Here is a 20,103-nt window from a genome sequence, read left to right on the forward strand (position 1 = left end):
CAAACAACAGCTAATCGGCGCGGAGCCCGGCGGCGAGCGGCGCTCGCATTGGGCGGGAGTGGCGCGTCGCGCCAGCAGCCGCGCAGGGCCGCGCCGGGGGTGAGTGTCGGCGGCGGCCGCAGCCTGGCGGGGCCGCCATGGACGCAGGTGGGTCCCGGGCGGGCCCTGCCCGCGGCGCGGCGGCCGCGCTTCCCCTCGGCGCTCCCCAGCCCGGCCGCTGCTCCAGGCCCGCGGCTCCCCGGCGCGGCCTTCCCGACGGGCGGCCGGGAATGCGCCGCTTTCCGCCCTGGGCACGGCCCTGGGAGCCGCGGCCCTCCGGGGCCCGGCCGCCCCTCCGGTGGGGCAAAGGGGAAGCCGGTGGCCGCCGGGGTGGGCCGGAGCCGGGCGGCGAGTCCCTCCTGCCCTCCCCAGCCCCGCTGCTGCCGTCGTTCCTCGAAAGCTCGGGGCTTTGCCGCCGGCTCGGGTCTGCCCGGGGGGGAACCGGAGCGGGGAGCGGGGACAGGGCTGGTGTCGCCGTGCCCCGCTCCCCGTGGGGGCTCGAGGGGTGAGAAGGCGGCTTGGAGGTAAGAAGGTGACTTTCGGGGGGTGAGAAGGCGACTCAGCCCCTCATCACCCTCGCAGAAGGCTCTGGCAAAGCTGTTTGTGGTAGAGATTTTGGTTTGGTGCGGGGTAAAGTAAAAATAAGTGTTTGGCACTTGTGTCGGGACCCACTTACCTCCAACCTTAGCGTAGTAGCGGCTGCCACCCCCTCCGCAGCGATCAGCGTTGTTCGTAATAACAAACGCTTCCCTGTGCACCGCGGGCTCCTCCTCCGCACGGCCGAGCCCGGCTGTGCCGGGGATCCGGAGCTCCTGTCCCTCCTCAGGGCTGCCCTGACTTGTTTTGGCCTTCGTGCCGCCCTTGTTGTCAGGGTGGTCCGGCTGAGAGCGTCCCTGCTCTCAGTGGCACAGCTGGGGACTGCTGGGTGCCGAGATGTGTTTGCTTTCCCGTGGTGTGAGCCAAGGGAAGGAAGACTTTGCTGTGGTGGATGGTGGGGCTGGATCTCCTCCGTGAGAGGAGGGGAATTTCTGAGCTCAAGCCCCTTCAAGTCCAGCCCTGCTGCTGAGATGGATGGGGAGCTGACAGCAAAACTTGGAACTGTTTGCTCCAAGCCTTCAAGAAAGCACCACGCTTCAGTAGCCTGACTTTCCTCTCTGTCAGTCTCTTAGCTCCTCGTTGGTGCTTGGATAATCAGGATTTGTCTTTGTTTGAAAGAGCTTAGGGGAAAGAAAAGATTTAATCTTTCTCCTGCAAAGGGCAGAAATAAGGGTTTGAGCTGTTTGGTGTTTTCCAGCAATGGAAAACTGGAGTGGTGAATTTATCTTTTCTTCTTGGCTGTCTTTGAAATGTTCTACATCCAATTGTGTTCCTCCTTTGCCTTGGGTGAGGTACCTGTATCAGGTAAGGGAGAGATCATCCACCTCATTTCTGAGCCTTTTTGTGGTGGCCTTAGTGGGAGGTGTGAGAGCCAGGCCTTTTCAGAGAATGGAGAAGCCCCAAGACCAGCCTGGGAAGGGAGGTATGGCAAAGCCTGGTTTTCCTTCAGTGCCACGCTCTAAAGCTCAGCTTTGTTATTTTGTGTGAAGAGTTCTTCAGCAGGCAGACTGACCAAGGTGGTTGGTGCTGAGAAAATCACCTGCCGTGTTTCTGTTTGACTCTCCCAAGCCTTCACTTGTTGTTACTCATTTCCCAAAGTTGATGGGGAAGCAAATGGCTTTGGTTGTGGTGTGGGAGATGAAGTTAATGTCCCTCCCAGGTCTAGCCTCCAGCACGTTTTCAAACTGACAGCAGCACTCAGGGGCTGCTCCCAGCCCCCAGCTGTGCCTCTGGGTGTGTTTGTTACAAGTTGGGACAATGTTTCTGTCTCGAGTGTTTCATTGTGGTGATTAAGACCATGAGAGAGGAGGGAAAGTGTCAACTTCTACGCTAATTCTGTGTATTTAGAGAGTTTTTCTTGTATCCGGATGATGGAGCATGTATCCTGTGAAGAGGGGCTGGGAAAGCTGGGGGTGTTCAGCCTGGTGAAGGGAAAGCTCTGGGGAGACCTCAGAGCCCATTCCAGTGCCTAAAGGAACTCCAGGAGAGCTGGAGAGGGACTTTGGACAAGGGCCTGGAGTAACAGCAGAAGGGGGAATGGCTGCACAGAGCCAGAGTGCAGCCTTAGATGGGATATTGGGAAGAAATTTTTCCCTGTGAGGATGGGGAGGCCCTGGCACAGTTGCCCAGAGAAGCTGTGGCTGCCCCATCCTTGGAATTGTTCCAGGCTGGGCTGGATGGGCCTTAGAGCAACCTGGTCTATTGGAAGGTGTCCCTGCCCATGGCAGGGGGTGGAATGAGCTGAGCATTAAGGTTCCTTCCAGCCCAAACCATTCTGGGATTCTGTTGTGGCATGTACAAAGCTTTGCCTTTCCTGCTGAGGCTTTCTGGGATGATCTGCAGATCCCATAGGGCAGCAATCCAGCCAGCCTCCCCTCATTCCCACTGTGCAAGGCTCCTGGAAAGCAAGGCTGCCTTTCTCAGGGTGAGCTGTGCAGGGCTGACACTCTGCTTTTTAGCTATAAAACCATGTGAAGTTGAGCTGCTGTGTTTGATGTGCAGAGACTGCACATCCTTCCCTGCAGAAACTGCTGCTCCACTGTCCTGGATGCTCAGAGGTCGGTAATTAAAATAGACCGAGGGCTTTCTGAAGGTGAAGTTTTGGAGCACTGCCTGAGAAATGTGCTGAGCTCACCCAGCTTCTGCAGCTCTGAGAGGAGCAGCTTCAAACAGGATTTCTGCTTGGTGAATTTCCAGATGTATTTCTCTTCATCTCTGGCTATAAGAAGCAGAGAAAGGCTCCTGTGCAGCCTGTGATGTTCTTTGTGCCCTGCTGGAATTGTTTGGATCCCACTGGCTGGTATTTAGCCCATCTGGGCACAATAGATGGACTTTGGAAAAGTGCTGGAACAGATGAAGGTGGAGGCTTGTAAAGGAAACACCCTATGACCTCAAGCCTTGTGGAGAGTTTACTGCTCCCATTATAATGTCCTTGACACTAACTGGGAGCAACCTTTTGAATTTTCTTCCCTGTGAATGGGAAAGCTGAACTCCTGCATTTGGTAGTTGTGCCTTTTCAAATGTTTTCTCCCCAAATCCCAACACAAATTCTGACCACCTCTTTGGGATGCACAGCTGGACACATAGGCCTTGTGCAGAGCCAGATGTTGGGCATTCAGCTGAAGGGCTGCAAGGCTGGGACTCTGCTCCCCAAGGTGCAGTGTCATGACATGTGTGCTGCATTCCCTGAACGTGTGGCTGGTGCAGCTGGAGATCCCCCTGTGTCTGCTGACCCCTTCCTCTCAGAGCTTTGGTGGAAGGGGAGACTCCAGCAGCCCCTTTCCAGCTGCTGATCCTTGCTGTGAAGAGTCCAGTTGCAAGTGCTGTCTTTGCTAAGGAGCTGGTGCCCTGCAGACTGTGCTGCTGCAGAGGTTGTGATATTTGAGCAGGTCATGGAATACTGCTGGGAAGGAGAAGGAGGGGTTGTGGATAGCTTGATGTTCCTGTGGAGCATCCTCGTTTCACTCATTTCCTTCAAGCTATTTTTGAGACTCCTGACAGAGAATTGGCTACATGGCAGGCTTAGGAACTGACAAAATAAACCACAGAATATTTCTTGGAGCTTTAAAACCTTCCTGAGAACTTCGTTTTTATGTTAAGATCGTGTCTGTTGCCTTTTCAAATCTGTACATTTGCAAGTTTAGGTAGTAGATGGGAAAAAAATCATTCATTTTCCTGCTAAAGCTTGTTAGAGAAGGAGACTGGAGCAGTAATTTGTTGGAACATTTCTGTGCAAGCAGAATTGTTTTACTTAGCTTGCTGAGGAGTCACATCATGGAGTAGCAATGGGAACGTGCGGCCTGTGCAATCCTAAAGGTGCCTGGAACAGTCTTAAAGACATGCTTTAAATCTTGTGGGCTGAAATTAAGGCAGAGTCTGATTAAAAATTTGATGTAGGAGCCTGTTGTCATCTCTATTGCTGGGGTTCCTGCTTAAACAGTAGTTGGTCTTAGTAATGGTATCTGCTCAAGTGTTTTCTTGGACATTTGGAATTGGAATTCCAGGTCAGGGAATTAGAAGGCTGAGATACTTCAGGAGGCCAAGGTGTTTTATGTAGCAGCAGGTTACTCTGGAGAAGCCAAGAGTGAGGTGTGCCCCATGGAGAGGGGTGGCTTTTGCAAAGAATGGGGCTGACAGGAGCTTGTGGCCACGTAGTCCTTTGTCCTGTTTTACATTCACATCACATTACCACACATTTTATTGCATTTGCTGTGAGAGATGTTTTTAATCACTACTTCAAGTCACAGAACAGTCTGTCTCAGCTCTGCTTTAAATTTCAGAGGTGATTTGTTACAGAATTGGCACCTGTAAAATCATGTGGGTCTTTTCCAGAATTCTCAGGCTGCTTTAAAGTCTGTGTTTCCAAACACAGATCTAGTGGAGCACAGCTCATCTACCTCCTCTGGTTTTTCCTCCCTGTTTAAGCTGCTCTGATCCAAGAGAAACCTGGGCTTGGTCCTGGAAAGGGATGGAATTTTAGGCACTGATGAATGCCATGCTGTGAAGGGAGCCAATAAAAGAGACAGAAGTTTTGCCTGTCGCTTTTGCATAAGTACATTTGCACAGCTCTCTGTTCCTCATGTAATGGGGTGTCACCTGTAAAGGCTTCTGCTGGGTTTGGTGCCTCTTGAGGAGGGACTGAGCAAGGTTTAGTTTCCACCTTAAGGTGATCTGTGTTTTGTGTGTTCTTCCCTCAAAATTTATGTTCTCTGCTAGAGGATTTTGGAAAAGAGGCCCTCAACATCAGTGCTAGACTTGCAGGATGGTGCTTGTTCTGGGATATGCTGTAGCTGCCAGGTGAAGTTTTAGATGTTTTCTGCCCCAGGCAGAACCTGGAGCTGGCCTAACCTGGAAATCCTGCTGCTTTTCTGCCTGTGGAACAGGCAGCAGTGAGCCAGGGCTGGGTCACCTCTGTGCCTCCCAGAGCTGAGGGTGCAGAGCACTGGGACCATTTCCTGCCAGCCTGGGGCTTTGGGGGTGGGTGGCAGTCACTGGGCCACAGCAGCTCTGATTCTGTAGCTTTGTCTGGTTTTAAAAACAAAAGGAAAAGCTATCAAAGATCTGTGATTTCTCTTTTTTCTTTCTAGCTACTCTTACCTACGACACCCTCAGGTTTGAGTATGAAGACTTCCCCGAGACCAAAGAACCTGTTTGGATCCTTGGCCGGAAATACAGTGTTTTTACAGGTATTTTGTGTACACAGTGCAATGTTTTCAGGCTCCAGAGGACTTTGTTAGTGTTGCACTTGGGTTTTAGCTGCCATGCTTCTGTCTGTCTGGCCATTTCCATGGACTCTGGAATATTTTTGTGCAGAAAGTTACATATGGAAGTTGTTGGGACATGTCATGGAGGCAGGGGGTGGAAGGATGGTTTACTGCTTCATAATTTGCCTGTGGCCATAGTGTCTTTGGGTTGATTACAGCTATTTTGGGGGGAAAGGAAGTGCTTTGTGTACTGCCCTGTTCCTCTGCCAGACTCTGCCTCTCTGGGCCTGCAGACTGTGAGGAGCAGAGTTCCTTGGGAGGGTGAGTGGGAGGTGGCTTTAGCTGTTTGATGCCCCCCTCATGTGTGTGCCTTACTGTGCTGAACACTTTTCAGAGAAAGAAGAGATCCTGTTGGATGTGACCTCTAGGCTTTGGTTCACCTACAGAAAGAACTTCCCTGCTATTGGTATGTACTCTAATAAAACAGTCCCCACAAACATGACATCATTTCCATTCATAAGAGTCTGAAATGTGCTTCATCTAATTGATTAGACAGACTTTTGGTTAATCTGATAATGAGAATTCCTCATCCCCCTGGGTAGGAGGGATAGCAGTGGTTTTTAAAAGGACACAAGGAGGAGTTTGGGAAGTCTGCTCTTGTTTTAGGCAACATGGGAGGATTTTTGTACTTCATCACATTCTACATCAGTCTAGTGTGAAATATTACTGAATGATGGTCTTGGGCTTGAAGTGGATTAAAATGATGAAACCTAGAAAATTATACAGCAATTGCTGCCTTTGTGCATCTGCTCCAGACTCTGCTTGGGGGTTTTGTTTGTCTAGGGGTAGTTAGGTGCCTGAAGTGTCTGTATGGCCTCTTCTGGGGCTTGGTTTGTGTGCTGGGTGCAAGGTGTATCAGAGGAGATCTAAGAGCAGGTGAATGGGGCTCCAAGGCCTTCCCATGTCCCCCTTCTGTCACTGTCATCCCCAGCAGTCAGTGGGAAAGGAGCATGGCTCAGGTTTGGAAAAGAGACTTCTTCCTAACTGGTCCTTCTGGCTTGTGCTGTTCTTTCCCTGCTGGGCAGCCCTCTGCCTCACAAGCTCTGAGACATCTTTGATGCAGTTTAATCCCTTTAAATTCATGTTTGTGCACCACAGTTAAACATATGTTTGAGAACAAAGGGCTAGCACATGTTAAACTGGCTCACAGGCACAATTTCAATTTCTTTGTGAGTCATTAAAGGCTGTGGAGTGAAGACAGACCCCATTTTCTGAGTCATTTCCCATTCACACCATAGATATGATCTGTATGTCATGTACAATAAACCTATTTCAGTATTTTTTCTCCCAGTCATCCCTGTTACTGTTCATCCCTTCCCTCTGTGCTAGCCCACTTACTTATTATAAGGGTTTGGGAACTGTCTAGTGCTAATTTTGTAAAGCATTAGCACTTGGAATTTGTCTGTGTTATGAATTACTGGTGAAGTTACAGAAAACGACTGGCGACCATTGAGAAGCTGATTAAATAGTCCTCCAGGGGATTTTTCTCCCTGTTTAGGACCAAAAAAAAAAAGCAGCATTACAAAGACTTGCAGAAGCTGTGCCCAGGCACAGATTACCTCCTGTGATCACACTGAACATTTGATATTGGTTATTTGTAGTAACAGCCAGAGCTGCAGTGGAGGAGCAGCAGTTTCCTTTGGAAGGTCTGTCAGGGAAATGCTTTCAGCCTTGTGTCCTTTGTCTTAGACTTTCCAGCATGAGCTGATATCCAGCTTCCTCCAGCAATATGTAGGATGTGTCTTTTTTCATAACTTGGCTAAGTGTTTTTGGGCTGGTGCCTTTTTTTTTTTTGGCCTGACTACATTGTTCACTTTGAAATGTTATTCATAGCCACTTCTGATGCAGGAATTCCCTGGGACTGGTTTGTTCTGTATGATGAGTTGCCTTCTCAAGATGAGGATTACAAGAGTCATCTTTAACAAGCACTTTTGTGTAGAAATGTGTCTGAATTGGGCTGAGAGTCTGCAGCCAAGCTCAAGGGCTGTTGTTCTCCTGAGAAATTCAGCTCTCTCTTGGGTTGTTTGGATTTCCCTTGGAATTTTTTCCCCTTTCAGTTAGTGTTAGAGGAGTTTATTTATTTATTTTTAAGGGATGCCACTAAGTTACTCATCAACAACCACATTTTTAGTTCTCAGTCTTGGGTGTGTGAGCTAAGTTAGTCCTCATTCCCTGCCTCATTTCTTGGTGAACCTGCTGCCCATCCATTCCTCTCCCTCTTGGCACTGTCTTACCATTCATTCCCTGTTTATTTTTCCATCCTTGTTTCCAGGAGGAACTGGTCCCACCTCTGACACAGGCTGGGGCTGCATGCTGCGCTGTGGCCAGATGATCTTTGCTCAGGCCTTGGTCTGCAGGCATTTGGGAAGAGGTAAACCAGGGCACAGCCCACACTGACTTCAGAGCCATGTGCTCCCAGGAGTGCAGCACTTGGAAGAATAGAGATAACAAGGACACAGCTGGGAATCACTGAGGGTTCTAGAACTTCTTCTTCACTCTTCTCAAGTTCAGGGCTGTTGAGAGAATAGTGTACTTGGAACTCTCTGGGGATATTTGTATTTTCTGATTTTGTGTTTATTTGCTTTCCTGTGGGTGATGGGACTTTATCCCAGCTGTAAGAATGTTTTCTGTTATTTTAAAATTAGCCCTTTACTGTTGGGAATACCTAGTAATAATATGACAGTGTGAAAATTAAATTGGTCAGTACACAGGAAGAGAATTGCAGCTTGCAGCCTCTGGTTGCTAATAAGTACCATGTTTATTTCAAATACCCCTTGTCTGTCCTAGACTGGAGGTGGATAAAAGGGAAGAGGCAGATGGATGATTACTTCAACGTTCTTAATGCCTTCATTGACAAAAAAGACAGCTACTACTCCATTCACCAGATAGGTAAGAAGGAATAAATGCTCAGATGTAGCAAATGGGCCAAGGGGGACTCCTCTCACCTTGATACAAACTGCTCTGAAAAATCAGAGAAGCAGCCTGTTCTAGTGTTTCATGTGGGGTGAACAGAACTCAGATCATAGGAGTGGTCTAGTGATCAAACACTGGGAAAAGCTCCTTCTGAGGCAACACTGCCCTTTGAACTTCTGTGCTGCTGCATTTTGGGGAAGGAATTTGCTCTGCAATCCTTCAGGATGTGTTCCTCACCCCTTTGAAACAGTGAACACTGCTGATTCAATAGAGAATTCTTCCCTATTAAATACAAGCCTGATCAAGAAGGGATTCATTGTGGATGAAATTATTGACTATATTATTCTGTGTTTTTGTTGTGCTGCAGCCCAGATGGGAGTCGGGGAGGGGAAATCCATAGGCCAGTGGTACGGACCAAACACGGTCGCACAGGTGCTCAAGTAAGTGCTGCCCTTTTCCTTTCCTCCAGGCTCTGGGGCTGGTTGGTGTGTGGTACCTCTGACCTGATAGGGTTCTACCTGACTTTGGAGCATGGGCTGCCTTTAATAACACCCTCCCTCCTCTCACCATTCTCCCCTCACATCAGCAGGTGAGCAGGCAGCGCCTGGAATGGGCTGGAATTGCCTAACAGCAGCTTTCCCAGGTCAAAGCACATTTCACAGCTTAATTGATAACACCAATCTCTCCTAATCCAGGTTCTTCTCTCTGATATACCACCACCTTTGCCTTGTAGTTGTAGTAATCCTTCATTACTTACAGTAATTTCATGATTATAAGCCGCACCATTTTGACTAAAATTTTGGTCTGAACCCGGAGGTGCGGCTTATAATCAGGTGTGGCTTATATATGGACAAAGAACGAGAAGTTGCTGTTTTAGTTTGGAGGACAGGTGTCTGCTGATAAAGGCAGCAGCTTTCTTTGAAATGGAGAATGTAAACCCCCTCCTTCCAAGTTATTATAATTTTGAAATCAAGGGGCTTTCAGACAAAGATATGGGAATTAGGAATAACAGTTCTTTACTAGGGAAATTAAAATAGAAATACAGTACTACAGAGAAACAAACTCCAAACCCTGACAAAGTCAGACTACAACCTGACACCCTGTCAGGCAAGGTGTTGGCAGCAGTCCCATTCCATGGTGGCTGTATCCTCCTGCAGTGACAGATGTGATTCAGTTGGAGCAGTGCTCCTGTACAAGGTGCAGTTTCCCTCTAGAGGTCCAGTGGTGATGAGGAGAAATCCGGTTTTCCTCTTGAGTCCAGTGGAGAAAGGGGCTCCCTTAGTGTCCCAAAACCTCTGTTTTTATCTTGGTAAGAAATGTTGGGCTCTTCCCCCTGGCTGGAGCAACTTCCAATGGGATGCAGTAATTTTATCAGTCACACAGTGGGACTCAATGGCCATGAGCAGAAAATGACTGGCTGGAGGAAGGATGGGTTGTGAAAAGATAAAGAACACTGCCCTGCCTGGTTTCAATGGATGGCCCATTAGCAGAATATCTCCCGTGGAGATTAAGGATCACTGCCCCCACCCTCAACAGATGGTGATAGAACAGATACCTTTTAGCACAGTCTGTATTGTAATGTGCGGCTTATAATCGTGAAATTACTGTACTTGTTTTTCATTTTCCTCTAGAAAACTTGCAACTTTTGATACATGGAGTTCCCTGGCAGTGCACATAGCCATGGACAACACAGTGGTGATGGAAGAAATCCGTAAGTGTCACATGGAGGTAGAATGTGATATATCCTGGGCAGCAAGAGCCCAGAAAAAAAGCTGGAGAGCACAACAAGCGTGAAGTACATGTTCTGTCTTTGAGAAATTGTTCTCTGTGAAGGAGGTGAGGCCCTGGCACAAGTTGTCCAGAGAAGCTGTGGCTGCCCCATCCCTGGAATTGTCCAAGGCCAGGTTGAATGGGGCTTGGAGCAACCTGGGATAGTGGAAGGGGTGGAACAGAATGAGCTTTAAGATCTCTTCCAACACTCATGATCTTTGAAAGCTGTGTCCAGGTGTGCTAAAAAAAGGTGAAAATTGCTGTTCTAGGGCAAGGAAGGGACTTGTTTGACTTTCATTTCATCTGATGATGCCTCTGGATCTGGAGAGAAGGTTTGCTAACCTTCAGAAAACATATGAGGGCTGTTTGGTAGGCACTGTCAGACTTGTTTATGGCCACAAGAACCAAGCAGTAAATGACTGGTTCCTCTCTCACATAACTGGTAGGGAGGGTTCTGCTCTTGGACAGAGTAAGAAAGCCAGAACAGATCTGAAGAGGAAAAGGGCCAATATTGGCATGGGGAGAGGATAAGAAGGAAATCCACCACTCTCATAATTTTAAGGAATATTCACTGATGATTTCTTGTGTTCTCTTTTTTTGTTTGCTTTTTGGGGCATCCTGCTGACAGGCTGGCTCTGGAGGCTCAGCTCTTCTTGCCATCCTGAGCCTGCCTGTTCTGGCTGCAGAACTGCAGTAACCAAAGCTACAAAGCTGAGCACCTGCACTGCTGGTTGCTGCAACCGTGCATGGTCCTGGCCTCAGCAGCCTTCCCATGGCTTGCTTCAGGCTAATTCCTGAGGCAATGGGCCCACCCGGCACAAGTTGCAGTGTTTCTCCCAGGGCAGTGCTCTGAAACAGCTGGTGTAGGGTTACAGGTGAGACTGTGGCAGGCACTATTTAGGCTGGCTTGGCTGCTACAAGGCCAAGATCAATAGCCAGGCAATTTTTGCCTGGAGTGCAGGACAGTCACTTTATAAAGTCACATCTCTTGTCAGGTAGTCTCAGTTGGATCTGACTGAGAGGTGTCTGTCTAACCTCAGCTGAAGTTGTGTGCTGATGCCCTTGGCTTAAAAAAAGGCCAAATTTAAAACAGAAATTGGATTATCTTTCATCTTCAGCCTGCAAGTATCACTTCTAGAGCTGAAGCATGCTGGCTACAAGGCTGAAGTGTGCTTCAGGCTCTGTCTGTGTGGCACTGGCTGTTCAGTCCATACAACTTGTCATGGGCAGGGAGATGTGTGCTTGTTTTCCTCAAATGTGGATCATAATGTACCTGTTCAAGATCTGAAAGTCACTGTGAGAGTGGCTTTGATGTGTAATGTGTCTGTAGGTGTGTGTGTGATACCTTGTGGCCAAACATCTTGGATAAAAGTAATATTGTTTCATACATCTGTTAATTCTGTCACTGATAGGGTTCAGCCAAAGGTTCACAGGAAATGTCATTTGTTACAGCAGTGAAGAAACATTGATCTTTTTCCCTTCTGTGTCAGTGTTCCATGAGAAAGGGCATCTCAGCTGGCCTGAGATGGAGGAGAATCCTGTGCATCACAAAGTTAGTGAGAATCCAAGACAGTTTAAAGCCAGTACCTGCCAGCAGCAGCTGCAGCAGGAGAGGTGTCATGTCAGATCTGTTGGAATATGTTTGTGGTAAATGATTTGGATCCAGCTGGGAAGCTTTAGGCAGGTTCTGCTGTGCTGTGGCACCACAGAACTGCAAAGCCTGCCAGACAGCAAGGTGAATTTAGCCTGTGCCAAGCTCTCTGCTGCTTACACTGCAGGTAGATATGTTCATACACAGTGAGGGATTGCCATGTGCTTTGCCTGATGAGGAAACCTGCAGTGACACCCCATTCAGCAACAGCCCTGGCTTGGCAGCTGATATCAGATCATCTGGACAGGCAGGCTACTGCAACAAAAAACATACTTTAACAGGAGAAATTGCTACAAATAATGAGTTTGAGTTTGCTCAGAACCTCTGGTAACTATGTCTGTGCCTCAGATGCACACATACACCTTCTCCCTTCCTGAGGAACAGTAAAGGGAGGAACTGCAAGAGGCTTTAGATCAAAGTCCTGTTTCTTAATTTGGGTGTAATATTGTCTTCATTGAGCTGGGTTTGAAGCTCTCAGTAGTGAACAAATACCCAGCTGAAATGACAAATGGCTGGTGAGTAAGGTGTTTGTTTACATCATGCCCTACCTGCTACAGTGTCCTGGCATTCCATTTAGGCTGGGAATAAATTAAATGAGCCTCTGGCATTCTGTCCAACTGCCTTGGTTTCATGATTCTTTAATCATGCTGTGGGTTTCTTTGGGGTTTGGTTGGGTTTTTTTTTTTCAAACACCCAGCAAGTAATTAAATTGGCCAGTGAAACAGGTAGGGTTGGAGTCGTTTCTGGATCAGAATTTACATAACCTGGGTGCATTACAGCCTGGCTGTGTGTTTGTCAAGCCTTTAGGATGAGGATGCAGGGTGCTTATGTCATATGTATGCCCTGAGGAGTTCTGCTGCCCCATACTCAGAGGCAGAGCTCATGCTGAAATTGCAGAGTTTAATGACCATACTGCTTTAGGTCTGTAAAGTAGCTTGTGAATGATCCCCAACAAAATTTATGAAGGTTTTTGTGACCTTTAGGAAAGTTATAACTACTCCAGACAGATACCATGTTTGTATCTTGCTGCAGCACTGAATTCCAGGAAATATTTCCTGTGTTAACTCATAAAGCTGTCCTCACTCAGTTCATTCATACCACCTGTGAACTCCTCCAGAGTTGGACACTCCAGAACTTTCCTCTTTCTCCCTACAAGCTTTGTGAATTCAGGACAGTTGTCTCACCTTCTAATCAACTCATCCAGCTTTGTTGACACAGGTGGTTGCTCATTTACCTAGAAGAATTTGCATTTTCACTGCCCAGCAGTTGGTAGCTGTGAGTACAAGGTGCTGTGGCTTGGTGTGAGCTCAGCTGAGGCTGAGCCCTGCACACACAGCCCCAACACTCAACCTGTTCAAGCTCTTCTTGGGTTTAAGTGCTGTAGGCTTTTGCTTAAGAGCAGTTGTTGATCAGAGGAGTGACTCAAGGTCTGGTAACGGAGTCCTGATGCTTTGTGCTGCTGTTCCCTTTCCATAGGGAGGTTGTGCCAGTCCAATGTGCCGTGTGCTGGAGCTGCAGCATGCCCTGCCCTGGAGTCAGATGTGCTCTATAATGGGTGCCCAGAGGATGTGGGGCTCAGAGAGAGGCTCACCCCATGGAAACCACTGGTGCTGCTGATACCTCTCCGCCTTGGGCTCACAGAGATCAATGAAGCCTATATCGAAACACTAAAGGTAGGGAATCTGGAGCTGAATTCCTGCTGGGGTGATGCTCTTGTGAATTAAGTAATTACTCAGAAGTCATTGCAAAAGAAAAATGTGTTTAGAGCCAATCCTTGTCAGAGGTCAGGATATAGGTTCTTGCAAGCTGTAGTCAGGAAAATGGGGGGCTTGAGGGGTTTGGTTGGTTTTTTTTTTTTTTATTTTGAGGATCTTACTTCACAGCTTAAATCTCAGCCCCTCTTTGTGTGCAGGTAGTACCAACCTGCTGAAGCCTTTGTTCAGCACAGCTGTACCCTGCTTGGTGGTAACCTGAGCATTAGTTAATACAGTGTTGCACACTCCCTGTGGCTCAGATGCTGAAGTTTGTGCTGCACTCTGAGGCTAAGAGCTGTCAGGTGGTTGCAGGTTGGAGAATTGAGAAGCTGCAGAATTTAGGGTGTGCACAAGACAGGGAGCACAATACTAGCAAGCTCTGAGCTTGGGTAAGAAAGCTCCAGATTCAGATTTGTAGGAGGTTACTTCCCTTAACTCAGTAGATCATGCTTGGCTGCTCCAGGTGGATGAGGAACTTGAACTGTTTCCTGAATGATTGTTCCCTCCTGAGAGCACTGTTGCAAACTGATGACAGCTCCAGGGATCTTGCCAGTGATTGCAGCAGAGCCAGGACTTGCCCATACCAAGTCCTGGAGTAGTGCAGCTTCTTTCATTTGGTCCACCTGTCTACTCCTGTCAGCAGTTAAAAGTGTTTTTGACCTGCTTCCATGTTCCTAGAAAGCCTTGTGTTGCAGCCTGATGGAGATTTTCTCCAGAAATGGCTGGTTTTGCTGCTAGAGTTGCTGATTTTCCATGTCCCTGTCCATCTTTCCCACTGCATTTTTGGATGTTTGCCTTTGTTCCCACCTGCTTTTCACTGTCTGTCAGCTGTGTGTTTTCTGTGTTGCTTTTCCAGCACTGCTTCATGATGCCCCAGTCCCTGGGAGTGATTGGAGGGAAGCCAAACAGTGCTCACTACTTCATTGGCTATGTAGGTGAGTGCCCAGAGGATGCAAAAACTGTCCAAAGAATCTCCCCCCAGCTAAAAATTGCTTGTGGGGTGGCACAGCTCTTCTGCTTAGCCTGTGGTGCATGCTGCAGGGTTCTCCTTTCCTGCTGGAAGTGTGGAAGGCTGCTGTGGGCTGAACCTCTCACCTGAGTGATGTAGATTTGAACAGTGGCCATAAACTTCCCCTGCATCACACTAAATCTGGTGTGTGGAGTGCATAAAGCCTGCTTCCTGCATTCAGAGTTCTTCAGCTTGGCTGGATATAACTGTTCTTTCTTTAGGTGTCCCTCAAACCCTACAAACTCTTATTACTCTCTTCTTCCCTCTGGTTTCCCCTCTGCCAGAGACCTCAGGTTATTTGTGCTTTAGATTTCTGGGGTCTGTTTGAGCTCACTCAGGAAGAGATGAGCAGGAACAGTACCCAAGTAGTGCCTGTGCCTCAATCCCAGGGTGGCACAGTGGAGTGGCCACCGTGGTTGTGCTGGCTGAGAAGCTTTTGGGGAAGTGGTGGGAAGCAAGATGTCCCTGGAATGTGGATTCCTCTGTGTGGTTGTGAGCTGGCTCTGCTGTTGTTCTTTCACCACTTCTCAGCTTCTGGCAGGGTTCTCCCATTGATGTGTCCTTGCCTCTGCCCAGGTGAGGAGCTCATTTACCTGGATCCCCACACCACACAGCCAGCAGTGGAGCCCAGTGAGAGCGGCTGCCTCCCCGACGAGAGCTTCCACTGCCAGCACCCTCCGTGCAGGATGAGCATCGCCGAGCTCGACCCCTCCATTGCCGTGGTGTGTCCTGTCTCCTGCTCCCCATCACCCCAGGGGCACTGCTGGGGTCCCTCTGTTCCACAGAGAGCTGGCAGAGGTGGTGGTGAAGGGCTGGGTACTCTGCACTGCTCTGGGCAGGTGCTGCCCTGGGTTTTGGTGACACTGGTAAAGCAGCTCCTCACAGAGGGTGGTTTGTCCCAGGGAAATCCCCCTTGCATGGCAGTTAAATACCATTCCTCATGGAGCAGTGTCATTCTCCTGGGTTTAGATTGGGCTTTGATTCCAGCCTTTTGATGGGCAGATCTGAATCTATATGATGATGCACCATGGCTTATTTTCTGTTCAGCCTGAGATGCCTGCCTTTTGTTTCCTTTGTTCCTCCTGGTTTTCCTTCTGCAGTAAAGAGAATATTGATGATTCCAGCACTTGGATAGCCTGGTCACATCAAGCCTTCAGTTTAACAGGACAGTGTGAGGCATGTTTTTAAAGCAAGGCAGTCAGGAGTATTAACTGCTTCCAGTCCTGATCATGTTACTTGGTGTTGATACAGAGCCTTAAGTCTGAAATTATCAATCTAAAATATAGAAGGATGAAGTTTTTTTCTTCTTTTATTTCCAGGGCTTTTTCTGCAACACAGAGGCAGACTTTAATGACTGGTGCCAGCAAATCAAGAAGGTTTGTGTTTATAGATCTGGTCAGACATTGGGACAGGCTGCCCAGGGAAGTGGTGGAGTCCCCATCCCAGGAAGTGTTCAAATGGCTTGTGGATGTGGCACCTGGGGACATGGTTTAGTGGTGATATTGGCAGTGCTGAGGGAATGGTTGAACTTGAAGATCTTGGAGTTGTTTTCTAACTTTAATGAGTCTCTGATTCTCTGTCTCTGGGAAAGGAATATCAGGTATTGTTTTGTTTCCAAACCACTGCACAGAGACCATGTTCTCTGCAGCATGACCCCATTTAAGCCTATTAAAATAATTTATTAAACTACCAAAAGGAGCAGAGCTCTGAAATCCTCTTGATGATGTGATTCAAAAGCCGTGAAAAACATTTTTCCAGCTCCAGTGAAGTCCCAACAGATCATTATCACCCCTGAAGTGCACCAGCAGTGCAGAACTGTTGGTTCTCATGGCTCTGCTCTGTCTCCACAGCTGTCCCTGGTCAGAGGAGCACTGCCCATGTTCGAGCTGGTGGAACGCCAGCCCTCACACTTCTCCAACCCTGATGTCCTGAATCTCACACCAGGTGAGGCCACACAGGGAGGGAGAGCTGAGGGTGAGCTGGTCCCTTTGGGTTTCTGGACTTCTAGTATGTTCCTGTTCCACCTGGAATTTAACCTGGCATTCTTAGGTTAATTGATGTAGTTCTTTGGCTTTCAGCTAGAGGTTTGCAGGTCCCACAGTGTGTCAGGATGTTTTTTAGAATCATCTGTTAGTGGTGATGGTGACTGAGTAGAAAAACAAACAAGCTCACAGGCTGTCCTGGCAGTGTGACTTGGTGGTTTCTGAAGGGATGCTTGGAGGAATCAGAAGTGTCCAGTGAAAAGGCTGAAAACTGAGTTTGTAGGTAATGAAAATGTTCCAAGACAGGGCTGGTCTCACTTAGTTCCAGCATAAGACACTCCTTCCTGGTATGTACCAGTACCAGTGGGAAAAAGGACAAGTGCTGGGCACTAATCTTGCCTGTCAGGCTCTGCTTATCGCATCATCAACATGAACAAACATTGCAGGAGATAAAGCCATTGGCTGGGCAAGCCTACCCTGTCACCAGGCATTGGGTGGCCTCCTGGCAACCTACACCCTGCACTTCTGGTCTCTCTCCCTCTCTCCCTGCCCTCCTTCCTCAAAAGCTTTCATTATCATACTGTCCTTTGCTGTTAGGAGTGCGCAATTCCCTTAAACTGTCAGTTGATGCTTGCCTGTCTTAAACTGTCCCTAATGTTGTTTTTCCTACACTTTAAAACGTTTTTGTAATGGACTACTTGTCCTTCTCCTTCTTACTTGGCTTGTAGAGGCTCTCTCATCTGCCAAGGCCATTCCATTTCTGTTCTGTCTCTCACTAGAAGGAGTAATTGAACTTTGAGTCCCTTTCAGGGTCTAAAGAGGTTCCAGGAAAGCTGGAGAGGGCACACAGTGACACCACAAGGGGGAATAGCTTCACTGCCAGAGGGCAGGGATATTGGGAAAGAATTCCTCCCTGTGAGGGAGGTGAGGCCCTGGCACAGTTTGCCCAGAGAAGCTGTGGCTGCCCCATCCCTGAAAGTGTCCAAGGCCAGGTTGGACAGGACCTGAAGCACCTTGGGATAGTGGAAGATGTCCCTGCCCATGGCAGGGGTGGGATTGGATGGGCTTTAAGGTCCCCTCCGACTCAAACCATTCCTGGATTCTGTAACTGTGCAGCCTGAACAAATAAAGGTTTCTCCTTTATTTCTCCCTATGCTAAAGTTGCTTCCTTCTCCTTTAAGTGTGAGCTCCTTTTTCACCATACAGCTGGAAGGGTGGAGAGGTGGGATCTACTAACATTACAAAGTGAGCTGTGCTAATTGCTTTTAGGAGAGTGTATGTTGTAACTACATTTCCTAACAGTTGCACAAAAAACAGCTATAGTAGAAACTATGCTCTAATACATAAGGGTAAATGTATCTCTTAATTGGGACAGAAATCTTCATGGGTATTAGCTCAGATCTGGGCAAGTTCTCCTGTTTTGAACCTCTTGAGGCAGAACAGTCTCCTGCTAATGCAGAGCTGGGGCACAGGAAGGTTGCACAAAACAGTGGCAGCAGAAATGTGTTTGGATTTGTGAAAGATGATGTGCTTCTGTGCTCAGTGCATTTTCCATACCACTGACATTCTTATCCTCCTCAGAGCCTTCTTTTGGGTTTGTCACTGAGTTTTGGAACTTGTAGGCCCTTGGCACTCAAATTGTGAAACCCTCCAGCTGCTGGTGTCACTGACAGTAACAGCATCCCACTGAGGCAGCGCTTTCTTCTTCTCTTCCAGACTCCTCTGACGCCGACAGATTGGAAAGGTTCTTTGACTCGGAAGATGAAGACTTTGAAATCCTGTCCCTTTGAAATCAAATAGGAAACTGACTCTGCAAATTTGTGTATGTGTGGGGAGAAGGGGGGAGGGAAGCTCCTTCGAGAGCCTGGGGCTACCGGTTTTCATAGGCGCTTGCTGCCATCCCTGCCTCCCGTCCATCCTGGCGTTCCGTGCAGCCTCGGAGCTGAGCGCGCAGTGTCTGCAGTGGGATGAAGAACCCAGAGGGTGTTCCAGCCTTACTGGCTGCAGTTGGAATTTCTCAGCAGCAAACAGTTGCTGGAAGTGGATGCAGTGGTGCTTAGGAGTTCAAAGCCTATCTGTTACATCAGCAGGTCAGCTGGGCCTTCCGGGGGAGGCACGGAAATCGTTAGAGCGCTGAATCCTTCCATGGGGACTCCCCTCTGAAGCTTAAGTAGAGGCCACCTGTCATTTAGCAGGAGAAACATCCAGTTAATGCCTTTAGCAGCTTCCCTTCTCACTGGCCAACCTGGACTGCAGCTCACAATGCCAGGGAACAGCAGCCACATCCCACAGACAGCTGTGAAGCCTCCGGAGTGCAGGTCCCTACGGTACAGCTCCTGTTCATGCTCTGCAGGACACTCAGCACTACCTCTCCTGTTCACACACTGTGGAAAGGCAATTGAGGCAACTTCTAAGTGACTGGGACTTCAATAAGTGAAGTGTGGAGCAGTGCTGTGCTGCTGGGGAGCATCTCAATCCCAGTTTAAGTAACAGAAGTTATGGAAGAATAGAAAATGTGTGTGTTGCTCAGTGAGTCAAACCATGTGCTTCTACAATGGAATAGTGTCTACAGCAAGTACCTTCAGGAAAGCTGCTTTGAACAGAAAACTGAATTCCACAGCCCTGGAAAAAGAGAGTCCAGAGCTGGGGGCACCAGAGATCTGCCAGGCATGTGCCAGGCTTCTGCCTGTCCCCCAGTGTGCTGGCATGGCAAAGAGGGAGTGATGTTGTCCTGCCAAAAACCCAAGCTGTAAAACCTCTTGAGGTGCCCTGGGTGGGTTGGTCAGCACTTCCTCCAGCTACTCCTGTCAGACATTCCCTGTCCAAAGCAGAAGAGGTGCCTGAAGGTCGAGTAGGTTTCCAAGCTGTGTCAGTACCTTGCCTCTGCCAGCTCCCCTCCCTGCGGAGTGTGACCACAGGTGCTGTAGGAGAACCTGGAGTACCCTGTCAGGTAACCATCCCAAGAAGGGCAGAATGCTTTGAGAAGGTCCAAATATACTGGAAATTTTTAGCTACTTTAAGATGGTAGCTCTGCCTAGGGCCCTTCTCCACAGAGAGAGAGGTGGAGGAGAGCTGTCTCCATGCACACTGCAAGGGAAGTTGCTGCCGTAGTTTCCTTGGTGCGTGCTGCACATTGCAACCCTGTTTACAAAGCTTTGGTTTGTGCATTCAGGTTTGGAACCTGTCAGATATGATGGTGGTGTGCCCAAGGGTGGTGCCACCAGGCTAGAAATGACCTGTTTCCCCCGTGACTGACCTACTGATGCTCTAACTGTCCCTGTGATACCCGAAAGCAGAGGTTTGAACTGGGAACCACAATGCTTCTGTCACTAAGTTATTATTTGCTGCTTTCTGCCTGCTTCTCCTCTTCTCTCTTGTAGTCAGGGGAAGAGGCAGCAGAGGAAGTGGGGCTGTGCTCCATTCATCTGCTTTCAATTTCTATCTGAATAAACAGATATAAAATCTTTGCCTGTCCTGATGTCCTTGCACATGTTGAAGGTGGTGGTGGGTAGTATGCAGTACACCAGAAGAGTCCAGGCTGTAGAGGGGCTCCAAGAGAGCTGGAGAAGGACTCTGGAGGGACAGGACACAGGGAATGGCTTCCACTGCCAGAGGGCAGGGTTAG

At 48.5% G+C, this 20,103-nt stretch overlaps 1 protein-coding gene across 2 annotated transcripts; it reads left to right on the plus strand.

Moving 5' to 3' along the window:
* The first annotated feature begins 85 nt into the window (after positions 1–85).
* LOC117000956 (cysteine protease ATG4B) lies at positions 86–19,944 on the plus strand. Of its 2 annotated transcripts, XM_033069076.1 has the most exons (14): positions 86–147; positions 5,223–5,321; positions 5,734–5,805; positions 7,672–7,770; positions 8,187–8,288; positions 8,680–8,752; positions 9,944–10,023; positions 13,210–13,406; positions 14,344–14,422; positions 15,073–15,218; positions 15,816–15,872; positions 16,347–16,440; positions 18,195–18,300; positions 18,566–19,944. In XM_033069076.1, exons 1-13 carry the CDS (start codon positions 138–140, stop codon positions 18,266–18,268), a joined length of 1,182 nt encoding a protein of 393 aa, XP_032924967.1. In that variant the 5' UTR covers positions 86–137; the 3' UTR covers positions 18,269–18,300; positions 18,566–19,944. The 2 variants fall into 2 exon arrangements, with proteins under 2 accessions (XP_032924967.1, XP_032924966.1); XM_033069075.1 differs by having other exon boundaries at positions 18,195–19,944.
* The last annotated feature ends 159 nt before the right edge of the window (positions 19,945–20,103 follow it).

This window comes from Catharus ustulatus, chromosome 10 (genome assembly GCF_009819885.2).
Source record: "Catharus ustulatus isolate bCatUst1 chromosome 10, bCatUst1.pri.v2, whole genome shotgun sequence".
NCBI classification, from domain to species: domain Eukaryota; kingdom Metazoa; phylum Chordata; class Aves; order Passeriformes; family Turdidae; genus Catharus; species Catharus ustulatus.

What these genes read in the sequence shown, in the direction of transcription:
- LOC117000956 (XM_033069075.1), top strand. An exon ending in CCTATATCGAAACACTAAAG is followed by an intron (nt 13,407 to 14,343) that starts GTAGGGAATCTG and finishes TTGCTTTTCCAG; the next exon opens with CACTGCTTCATGATGCCCCA. An exon ending in TGTCCTGAATCTCACACCAG is followed by an intron (nt 16,441 to 18,194) that starts GTGAGGCCACAC and finishes CTTCTCTTCCAG; the next exon opens with ACTCCTCTGACGCCGACAGA.